This window comes from Ascidia mentula, chromosome 7 (assembly GCF_947561715.1).
Source record: "Ascidia mentula chromosome 7, kaAscMent1.1, whole genome shotgun sequence".
In the NCBI taxonomy this organism is placed as follows: Eukaryota; Metazoa; Chordata; class Ascidiacea; order Phlebobranchia; family Ascidiidae; genus Ascidia; species Ascidia mentula.
Window position 1 is genome coordinate 13,805,339 of NC_138572.1, and position 12,472 is coordinate 13,817,810.

The 12,472-nt window shown below is 41.8% G+C and overlaps 1 protein-coding gene and 1 pseudogene across 1 annotated transcript; one reads left to right on the forward strand and one right to left on the reverse strand.

Moving 5' to 3' along the window:
* Positions 1 to 492: 492 nt before the first annotated feature.
* Positions 493 to 7,404, reverse strand: LOC145909628 (uncharacterized; annotated as a pseudogene).
* Positions 7,403 to 8,126, forward strand: LOC145909629 (uncharacterized). The gene has a single exon (XM_082996994.1). The coding sequence runs from the start codon at positions 7,403 to 7,405 to the stop codon at positions 8,069 to 8,071; it is 669 nt and encodes a 222-aa protein (XP_082853120.1). The 3' UTR covers positions 8,072 to 8,126.
* The last annotated feature ends 4,346 nt before the right edge of the window (positions 8,127 to 12,472 follow it).

Below are 12,472 nucleotides of genomic sequence, written 5' to 3' on the forward strand. Positions count from 1 at the left end.
ATGTAAAAAGGATTGAAGTTAACATTGCCTAAAATGTTCATACAAATTGGAAGATTGACTATTTCAAAACCAGAAGAAAGGAGGTTGCCAAATTCCAGCCCCAAGGATCAGGCCTTCGAGAACTAAACGCTACCTATTGCGGCATACGTTGCAAAAGCATGGTATCTTTTGATGTGATGGCATTTTACGATTGTACCAATGTTCCTAGCAATGTTAAGGATGTTTAAACGCGAACTCGTTTTCGCTTCTTAACTCAGGACCCCTATATCCGTTGTATAGCCAATGTTGTGATGTAGACTATTGAGAATGTGGACACCTATCTGGCTCTTGGAACGAGCAGGAAGATTTCCGTGTCTTCAACCACGAGTGCCGTGCATGGCGGACGAACGACGGCGCTGGCGGTCTTTTCAGAGCGGGCTGTGGCCATTCCACATCACCTGCAGAGCTGGCAGAGGCCGTATTTCACGAGCGCGATCACAAAGTGAAATGTTATTAACTGCGGGCAGGGTTTGTTTCATTGGGAAACAAACGACTCCCCGTGGGTGGAGCACGTCCACCATTCACCTCAATGCGAGTTTCTTTTTGTCTAGTGGCCAATGTTGTAATGGAGACTATTGAGGAGAAACCACTTGCGCATCAAAAATAGCCAACGTATCGTCCACGTAGCGTTTCCAAAAGTATAAGCCTTCATTGCCCACATTTATAGCATACTTCTTGTGGCAGAAGGCAAGATACCTTCATCGATGTAAAGCGTGAAACAACCGGCACTAATCCGTAAGGGGGAAACGTGCACTAGCGGAACAGTGGTTATTCCGTACGTCCTTGGTCTCACCGAAACACTGCTGTCAAATTACGGCAAAAAAATTTACATCAATCCACATAGAACGCTTCTTGATCTAATATCACGACCTATTGCTGCGGAGGCTTCCGAGCCAAAGGGAACTTTGTGTTATGAGTATTGCAAAAATAATTCTCGGCCAAACCCCAACCACATGCGCTCCATACCTCTATGACTTAAAGCCTGAAGTGATTGCTCATAACGACCTGTTGACCAAATGGGAAATATCTGAAATACGATACATTCGTCTCCAAGTCTACCTAAGGAGTGGGACTATGGCGCAAACATACGTCTTAAAAAATATCTTACAACACCGTGGAAATGGTAATACAAATCCACCCAAAGCACAAGATTTATGGGACTCCGAGGCTAATCTATAAAAATACCCCAAGCTATAATAGAGAGGAAAATGATAAGCTTTCAAATCAAAAGTCTCGGAAATGATGCAAATACGCCAATAGACGATCAACAATAACAGAATAAATTATTACTGACGCTGCGCGGCTATTTTGCAAGACAAACGAAAGATTAAACACGTTGATGTCATACACCTTATTCAAATAGAATGTGTTCTGATTAACTAACACATTTCTTTACTCGTGAACATTCCACTAAACCTTGTGATCCAGGGATGATATAACGGTTCACTGGTGGGTTACCTTCTGATGAAGTGCATCAGGCTCGTTGTAATATTGGGACCTGCAAGCTTTATGGTGACCCCTGCTTCGGAAACACTGATGTAGAGGTTACGTCGTATATCCGCAAATAAGTTGGGAACTTCTGTAATGGCAATATGCGCATAATGTGTTTGGAGTGTATCTGACGTCACATTTCTCGTATGTTATGTTGTGTTTACGTGGCATCTGTATTTTTATTAACGTCGAGTAATACGCCACGAACCCATTTCAACATACGGCGGATAACGCGCTGTTTATTGTATGCACGGAAGACAGCTAAATATCCGGCTATTCAAATTCCGTGACCCTTCCATGAACACAGCTGTCTTTTCAAATGAGTCGCGGATCGGGCCGAACCCAAACGACCCTGTATGCATTTTCTATATAAGCCACACATCTTTGGGTAAAAGAGGACGATTTTTCAGTCTATAACTCTATTCCATGATTTCTTTATAGACTCACAGACAGAGACTTTAGTACGCGTGGTTGTAACGTTTTGTTGTAATATTCGTGCGACTGTTATTTATACATTAAACTGACAGATTAACTTTGGTTTAGATAGTAGCCTTTTTATCAGGAGTCAGATATACGGCAGTGTTGATATTTTGTGTAGACGTTTAAAGAACGCCCTACAGGAGCATCCAAAACCCTTGAAACCTCTCCAACTAATTTTAGGTGTTTACTATCTACAGGAAATCCTCCTTTTGATGCACCGTACAGTTCAGGAAATAAATATATGTGGTTGGGAACACCAGTTTCTGCAAATTCTTTCTGCTGCAATTCTTTTTGCTTTCTAATTCGATGACAGTGCCAATATTTTACAAATAAGTTGCATTCACGTGTAAGTATCGGTTGATAAACATAATATTTGCCTATCAAGTGGGTCATAGACTTTCTCAAACAACAGCTGCTTCAACTGATGTTTAAAAAAATTCTCTAGTCTTTAGTGCAAGTCCCTCCACCAACGTTCAATTTTGTTAGTATTAGAAGGACCGTATAAGATTGTGGCATGTTTGCCACAAGATGCACTAAATAGGAATGCATGGTTGCCATCTTTCCAGTTTCTGTTCCTCGGTCTAATCGCAAATAAGCAGGAACCCACTGCTCTTTAAAAATGTAATTCAAGTATTTCTTTCCAACTACCAAAGGATTCGAGTTTGAGTAAGTGACAAAAATAAACAATATTTTCCTTGAAAATGTTGCAGGAACCTATGTTTGCAGAACAAAAACACTCCGCCTACTTGACTCTTAAAACTATTAAAAAAATCTATCAAGAAATACCTTTGCAACTTTAAATCCGAACATAAAACGTTAAACAAATATACCTTGTTTCAAAACAAACAACGTAAAAATGCCGCGTCCAGAGCGTAGTTCTATCGCTTCACAGTGTTCTCGCTTCGTCCCCCCGTGGCTTACGGCCATCGATATATATACAGTTATTGAGATTACATAAAATAATGAATTCGAAGGATTATTGGAAACGACGATGTGAATATTAAAACTTTAGGGTTTCAAGCGACACCAGTGGAACTTAAAAGACCGACGATACCAGAGGTTGAGAAAAATGGAGGAACAGAGAAACATGAAGATGTGACAACTATCTTCCGAAAATTGCCCTGTGGAGCAGTTTGTTGTTGGGGGATTTAGGTCGGCACGGGAAGAGCACTGCGTACAACACTTACACAAGTTTTTTCGAAAAAGTTTCCTTAAAACCCTACCAAACTTTGTGCAATAACAACAGGACACAAGGCATAATGGAAAAGAGTCAACAAGAATTAAAACGTACGAGATTGGAAGGGCGCAAGTTAAACGGGTTGCACGAATTCGCCGAGTTATACGACCAAAAACATATCGCCTTGGTTCGGGAGTATATGGATAACGCTTATCGTCCTCCAATAAAGCGAAAACGTAAATTAATCGTAAAAGAGGACGAAGAGAAGTGGGGTAAGAAACCAAAAACTTGCGGCCCCGATAAAACAATTGGGAAATATTTCCAAACGCCTGGGACAAGTTTGCGTTCTTCTAATACAACAAATAAGTCAAATGCGTCCCACAACACGGATAAACATCTTTCACGCAAAGTAGACGAAATAAACAATCATAAATGCTTTGCAAGCGATTTAAAACAGCATTGTTTGGCCCGACGATGCTGTGCCAATAATATGCCAGCAATATTTTCTTTAAACGGACAGGACTATACAGAATTACTTGACTCAGGCGTTTGGCTCAGTGATAAACATATAGATTCGGCCCAACATATTTTGAAACAGCAATTCCCCGACATCGACGGACTGCAAAGCGTTTTAGCTTACTCCCGGCAAATGGACCCCGTGCCCACTTACAGCCCCCAACGCAAATTTGTCCAAATTATTAATGTGCACGATGAGCATTGGGTTACGGCGTCAAACGTATTTTCTGCTGATGAGAACAGTGTTCAAATTTTTGACAGTGCATATTCCAGGTATACTTCCTACGACCATTTTGCTATTTCAAAGCTTTTTAAAACAAAATACAGCTAATTCTATTAATGTTGAGTTTCCGAATATACCGCGGCAAACTGGTTCTGGGAATTGTGGTGTTTTTGCGTTTGCTGTAGCTTTATGCATGAATATTCAACCGAATCAGGTGACTTGTGACGAAGGCAATTTAAGGTCAGAAATAAAAAAAATGTTTCAGCGCAAACATTTTATTCCACTTTTCAAGCGTAAGAAGTTAATTATAAACAGAAAACCTAAAATTGAACCAATAAGCATTTATTGTAATTGCAGGTTGGCTGAAAACAATCAGCAGATGTTTATAGAGTGTTCTAAATGTAAAGAATGGTATCACCCAACATGTCTTAAAACCCGTTTGCCTGAATCCGCCGTAATTGAAGGTGTCCCTTGGTTTTGCAGCCAATGCTAACCATTTGTTTTTGTTTTTCAGGTTTCCGAAGTTTTATTGAAATATTACGTTTCGTTAATTTACCTTACCTTATTTTCTCAATTTACCAGATCTATTTCCACATACTTACAAATAACAACATCTCGTTTTATATTTATCCAGGTTTTAGCACGTAGGAAGTTTTTTAACCTTTGAAAATGTTCTGAAAATAACCTTAATTATAATTCTGACAAACGAAGAATCTTGCGGACTGTTGAGTGAAGGATGTGGATATCTCATTTTACGTTGGGAATGGTATGATTATAATACACAAAATATTGTGCAAGCTTTGCAATGGTGGTAGAATTGTCTTGTAGCCAAAGTTACAAGTGAAAGATTGATTTTTTTATGACGGTCATAATTAATATTCGGTCGGTAAACATATTTCCCCCACTAATGAGAAGACAAGTTTGGTATCGTTGGAAAGGTTTTTCAATGAGCTTTGCAATGGTGGTGAAATTATTTTTCCTGCTGTGGCTAGAAAAAAAGTTATGATCGAAAAACTGTTTTTTGGGGGGCGAGGTTATGAACAATATTCGCCCGGTAAACATATAGCCCCCGTGAATGAGAAGACAAGTTTGGTGTCGTTGGAAAGGTATTTGTGCAAGCTTTGCAATGGTAGTAGAATTGTCTTTCCTGTTGAACTGTAGCCAAAGTCACAAGCAAAAGACTGATTTTTGTTATGACGGTAATATTTAATATTCGGTCGAGAAACATATTTTCCCCAAGAAATCGCGCACAAGTTAGGTATCGCTGTAAAGGGATTTTAAAGAGCTTTCCAACAGTGGTAGAATTATCTTTCCTGTCGACCTATGAAAAAAGTTATAGCGGATTTATGACCATGCATATTAATATACGTTACAAAATTCGTTCGAAATTAATATTTCTTTTTACATTTCCATAAATTTTGTGTCAATATATGAATCTTGCCAAAAAAATTATTGGAATTCATTGAGAAACAGCAGAGTTATGTGCGTTTGAAGTTTTGTCGACTGGAAAAAAAGTTTTGTCGACTAGCGTCTCTTTGGTCATCTGGCGAATAGAACGAAGTGATTAACACAGCTAGCAGCTGTGCACGTATACGCCAAGTAATGAAATTGCACAATTTAATGCAAAAAATGACGTTTAATCAAACAGTTTCTCTGCAATGTATCCAAACACCCAAGAGGGAATGTGTGATTTTGATACCCGCAGAGTTTATCGTGGCCGTCCAATGATACAACGGTAAACCAATACAAAAGTAAACCATTTGGTTTGTTACAACCTAGCAGCTTAATGTGAACCACAACATACATTATCGGTGACACTATGAACGTCCACTTCAATAGCCTTTGTATCTCGATCATCCACCTGCTGATAAAAACCAATACAAAAGTAAACCATTTGGTTTGTTAAAACCTAGCAGCTTAATGTGAACCACAACATACATTTTCGGTGACACTATGAAAGTCCACTTCAAGAATCTTTATATCACGATCATCCACCTGCTGATAAAAACCAATACAAAAGTAAACCATTTAGTTTGTTAAAACCTAGCAGCTTAATGTGAACCACAACATACATTATCGGTGACACTATGAACGTCCACTTCAATAGCCTTTGTATCTCGATCATCCACCTGCTGATAAAAACCAATACAAAAGTAAACCATTTGGTTTGTTAAAACCTAGCAGCTTAATGTGAACCACAACATACATTTTCGGTGACACTATGAACGTCCACTTCAGCAATCTTTATATCTCGATCATCCACCTGCTGATAAAAAACAATACAAAAGTAAACCATTTAGTTTGTTAAAACCTAGCAGCTTAATGTGAACCACAACATACATTATCGGTGACACTATGAACGTCCACTTCAATAGCCTTTGTATCTCGATCATCCACCTGCTGATAAAAACCAATACAAAAGTAAACCATTTGGTTTGTTAAAACCTAGCAGCTTAATGTGAACCACAACATACATTATCGGTGACACTATGAACGTCCACTTCAGCAATCTTTATATCTCGATCATCCACCTGCTGATAAAAACCAATACAAAAGTAAACCATTTGGTTTGTTAAAACCTAGCAGCTTAATGTGAACCACAACATACATTTTCGGTGACACTATGAACGTCCACTTCAATAGCCTTTGTATCTCGATCATCCACCTGCTGATAAAAACCAATACAAAAGTAAACCATTTGGTTTGTTAAAACCTAGCAGCTTAATGTGAACCACAACATACATTATCGGTGACACTATGAACGTCCACTTCAATAGCCTTTGTATCTCGATCATCCACCTGCTGATAAAAACCAATACAAAAGTAAACCATTTGGTTTGTGAAAACCTAGCAGCTTAATGTGAACCACAACATACATTATCGGTGACACTATGAACGTCCACTTCAGCAATCTTTATATCTCGATCATCCACCTGCTGATAAAAACCAAGACAAAAGTAAACCATTTGGTTTGTTAAAACCTAGCAGCTTAATGTGAACCACAACATACATTTTCGGTGACACTATGAAAGTCCACTTCAAGAATCTTTATATCACGATCATCCACCTGCTGATAAAAACCAATACACGCTTTGGTTTTCTTTTTACATTTCTTGAGCTTACACCTTCCGGGTCCAAGTGAGTCATCATTTTGTACACCATTTGTCTTGGAACTTGAATGCTGTGTTCACAGCGCAACTTTTGGTTCATTGCCCTATATCCCAATAATAGTCCAGGAACATCCAACTCCCTTTCAACTGCTTGAGCAACGTCATTTACAGATACAATGTGGCGGATGCCACCCTTGAATTCACTGAAGCGTGATACGTTTTGCTTTTAGTGTTGCCTTTTTCTGCGCGTCTCGAAACAATTAAGCGTTTTCTGGCAACGACGCGCATTCAGAAAAATACACGTTACGAAGCACCTGCTTTAATTGGTGACCCCTGACGTTTGAGGATATCGAAGAAACTCCTGCCATGCACGCAGTTGCTATGAAACTGCCAACGTTTTGGACACAGCAACCAAGAATATGGTTTCAGCAAGCAGAAGCCCAGTTTGCGCTACGAAGCATTTCTGCTGATGAAACGAAATATTTTTACGTTGTTTCGTCCCTGGATCAAGCAAGCGCCGGTAGACTATTGGATTTATTGGAAAACCCACCGGATCACGATAAGTACAATTACCTAAAGCAACGTTTGATAAACACTTACGACTGCTCAGATTATGAAAGAGCGCATAAACTGTTACATACATCTGAACTTGGAGACCGATCTCCAGCAGAATTAATGGATGAGATGCTGTCATTGTTAGGCCGTCATAAGCCGTGTTTCCTTTTTCGATATATCTTTCTGCAAAGGATGCCCGAAGAAATACGAATTATACTCGCAAAAGAAGATTTTGACGACCCACGTGTTTTTGCACGACGTGCTACCACTCTTTGGCAGGCAAGAAGCGAGGAGCGCCACGCGTTCACGGCTGTCGCAAAGGTAGACAAGCGCAACATGCTCGCGGCGTCTCCACGTGCATCGACACGCACTGCAGCAAATCAGAGACTTTGTTTTTACCATCAGCGCTTTGGTGAAAAGGCAAAGAAATGTCAACCTCCCTGCAGTTTCCAGGGAAACTCGTCAGCCGGCCGTTGTTAGTTACTTCATCGGCCGGCAAAGCTCATAACCTCTTTCACATTTGGGATCAAACCACTCGTCGTTATTTCTTAGTTGATACAGGCGCCGAAGTAAGCGTTTTTCCGGCATCACGTCTTGCTCGTCAACAGCAAGCTAAAGGAATCAAGTTAATTGCAGCTAACGGCAGCAGGATTAATACTTTTGGGGAAAAGGTACTCAACTTGGAACTCGCAGCTGGCAAATTTCGTTGGAAATTCATACTTGCCGCTGTATCGCAACCTCTTCTGGGAGCCGACTTTCTGCGTGCACATTCCTTGCTGGTAGACCTACGCCACAGTTGCCTTGTTCATTCAACATCATTCGCCAGCATTCCTATAAAGGCCACAAATGACAAATCGTCGCGCATTTGCAAATTGACCACATCCACTGAAGATTTTACAAGACTTCTCTCACGATTTCCGTCTTTAACTGCACCGAAGTTTTCCAGCATTGTACCCAGACACAAGGTCCAGCATCACATTTGCACAACTGGACCACCGGTTCATGCAAAGGCACGTCGTTTATCCCAAGAAAAGCTTGCAATCGCTAGAGCGGAGTTTGCCAAGATGCTTCAAATGGGTATCATTCGTCGTTCATCCAGTCCTTGGGCCGCACCACTACATATGGTTCCAAAGCCATCAGGTGAATGGCGCCCCTGCGGTGACTACCGCCGCCTAAATGTGTCCACCCAGCCAGATCGCTACAGCATTCCGCACATCCAAGACTTCACATCGCGGTTGTCCGGCTCCACGATATTTTCGAAGATCGACCTAGTTCGGGGCTACCACCAGGTCCCTGTTGCCGAGAAAGACATCCAAAAAACTGCTATCATAACTCCGTTTGGACTGTTTGAATTCTTAAGAATGCCTTTTGGTCTGAAAAATGCAGCCCAGACTTTTCAACGGCTTATGGACCAGGTATGTCAATCTTTACCATTTGTTTTTGTTTACCTGGACGACATACTGGTGGCCAGCAATTCCCCAAGTCAACATAAATTACACCTAGAACAGCTTTTCCGCCGCCTGCAGGAATGCGGCCTTTTAATCAACTTAAACAAATGTGTTTTTGGAAAAAAACAAATCCAGTTTCTAGGTCATTTGGTTGATGCCGAAGGCGCAAAACCTTTGCCCAGTAAAGTGGAAGTCATAGAAAAATTTCCTCGGCCCACCACGGTTAAAGGTTTGCAGAGATTTGCTGGAATGATAAACTTTTATCACAGATTTATTCCTTCTGCCGCAAGTATCATGTTCCCCATTTATAATTCCATGTCAAAAAGGAATGCTCAGCTGCAGTGGTCTCGTGATTTGCAATGTGCTTTTGACGCAGCAAAACTTGCACTGGTAAATGCAACCAAACTTAACCACCCACATCCTGATGCCACAGTCGCCCTGACTGTTGATGCATCCGATAGGGCTGTAGGAGCGGTGCTTGAACAGCATATAAACGGGGTTTGGAAACCTCTTGCATTTTTTAGCCGTCATTTGCGTGCTAACGAGATGAAATACAGCGCTTTCGACCGAGAGTTGCTGGCGGCTCATCTGGCTATTCGTCATTTCCGATACTTCCTAGAGGGCCGCATATTTACCCTCTACACCGACCACAAACCGTTGACTTTTGCGTTACAAAGGGCATCGGATCCATGGTCAGCAAGACAACAGCGCCACTTGTCCGCCATATCCGAATATACAACGGACCTTCGCCATGTACAAGGTAAATACAATTGTGTTGCTGATACCTTATCCAGAGCAGTGATTGGCTCCATTGAAAATCCTGCAATCAATTTGGATCACATTGCTCTTGCCAAAGCGCAGCATGTTCCCGAAGTACAAGCTTACCGCACTGCCGTATCCAACTTACAAATTAAGGAAGTTGTGATGGACACCTCACAGGTGAGACTTTTATGTGATGTGTCCACTGGTGTTTGCAGACCAATCATCCCGCAATCATGGCAAAGAAAGGTGTTCGACGCTATTCATGGTCTAGCCCATCCATCAATCAGAACAACACGCAAAATGATTTCGTCAAGGTTTGTGTGGCATGGTTTGAACAAGCAAGTTGCAGAGTGGGCTCGGCAATGCTTGCAATGCCAACGTGCAAAGATCCAAACACACGTACGTTCTCCTTTTCATCGTTATGAAATCCCCAAAGCGCGATTTTACCACGTTAATATTGATATTGTTGGCCCTCTGCCGCCATCACAAGGAAGTAGATACTTGCTTACCATCGTCGACCGCTTTACACGATGGCCAGAAGCCATTCCAATGTCTGATGCGACAACCGTCACTTGCGCAAGAGCGTTTATATTTCATTGGATTGCCCGCTTCGGGATCCCAACGGAAATATCGTCGGACAGAGGCCCGCAGTTTACATCTGAATTGTGGAAGAACATTTGCCAGCTCATGGGAATTAAACACCACTGCACTACAGCGTTCCACCCACAGGCTAACGGATTGGTGGAGCGATTTCACCGTCAACTCAAAAGCAGCCTGATGGCTAGATCGGCTAATCCAAATTGGATTGACGAGCTGCCCTGGGTTCTGCTCGGCATACGTAACATGCCAAAAGAAGATCTCACCACGTCAAGCGCGGAACTCGTTTACGGCTCAACCATTTCCCAACCTGGGGATTTTCCTGCTGCTGCAGACACGTCTATCAAGTATTCCGAGTTTGTACAAACTCTTCGTCGCGCGATTCAAACATTATTACCGCAGCCCATGTCGCGCCATTGTCGAACTCGTGTATTTGTGCCACCTTCGTTACGCAATTGCACCTATGTTTTTGTGCGTAAAGATGGATATCGCCCTCCACTTTCGCCACCGTATGATGGTCCTTTTAAAGTGTCTGCTCGTCACGAAAAGTATTTTGTGATAAACATTTCAGGTGTTGAACATACCATTTCGATTGATCGCCTTAAACCTGCTATTGTTGACTGCTCCAAACCGGTACCTGTTGGGCAAGCTCGTAAAAGAGGGCGACCAAAAAAACAACATCCCGCTTCTGGGGGGGAGTAATGTGGCGGATGCCACCCTTGAATTCACTGAAGCGTGATACGTTTTGCTTTTAGTGTTGCCTTTTTCTGCGCGTCTCGAAACAATTAAGCGTTTTCTGGCAACGACGCGCATTCAGAAAAATACACGTTACGAAGCACCCGCTTTAACATCATGATTTTAGACTCCATGAAGTCAAGAATTTCTGCCCTTTTAAGATTTTGTTTAACATAAACAAGTCTTTTTTGAGACTTTCATCGGACATCCATAAACTATTCATTATGCCTGAAAAGAAATATTGCAAGTTGGTTGTCTTATAAATTGTCAAGACAAACTGTAGTAGAGGAAGATGGAATAACGCTGGCACCTCACATCGTACTGCACGGTGAGGCCGGAAAGGGCAAGACCCTACGCTTTAAGCATAAAATCTTAAAGATAGATGATGCTGGGTCTGCACTGTTTAGTGATGACAAACTAATCAGCGCGATAAAATTTATGTATCACAACTCCTGGCCGGCAAAAACACACGGAGACCGCCAGGACAATAAGGCTACCTGTTGTTTCATTACAACAAATCTGGAAGACCCGATCACTCGCCTTAGCAACCTACAGGATAAAGCTCCTATGGAGCGTTGGTTTGTTGAGGCGCAGTGGCCGGAAGATGCGAAGACACCAAACACAGGGTCGGAAAAAAAGATAACAGCCTTACAGACGACGTAATAGTCGAGCTGGCAGAAGAACTAGCCAAAGAGGTGAAAGACGGTCTACCAATCGACGAGGACATATGCGCCTTAGCTGATTATATCCGGGATTTCGTCGATTCAATGTCAACAGAAACCTCTAGCGATGAAGAAACCGACATAGAGAATGAGACGGTCGCTGATAGCGAACCAGTCAAAGGGAAAGGTGGCGCGCCCTTGAAGCGCCGCCTACCAGTCTTCGAAGACTTAACAGATGAAGACGAAGACACGGCACAACCACGAAAAAAAATCAGAAGCACCGCAAAGTCCAAAAAGACCTTCATTCCTCACACGCATACTTAATGCAAAACCAATCGATGATAGGAAATGCGAGCATAAGGGCATGGATGCCCAATGCTTATGTGAGATGCTGGATATGGAAATGGCCGATTGGCAAAAAAGCATAGAGGAGGACGATGACATCTTGGCCAAATGCATCAAAGAAAGCGGGTAACATATCCCGTAGACACAGGCACAACCTGTGATGTAAATGCGTTATTGTGTGTTACTATTAATAAAAGTTGTGCTTGTGCCAAAATGGTGTGAGAGTAGTTAAAAAAGAACGAAAAAAGGGGGGTTGAACAGATTATGCTCGGCAGCTGCAACGACATAATATTTACCGAATAAAACCGAACTCCAAAGCTTGTAGTTTTTTT

Coding starts and splice junctions, on each gene's coding strand:
- LOC145909629 (XM_082996994.1), top strand. CDS start 7,403: ATGCACGCAGTTGCTATGAAACTGCCAACGTTTTGGACACAGCAACCA.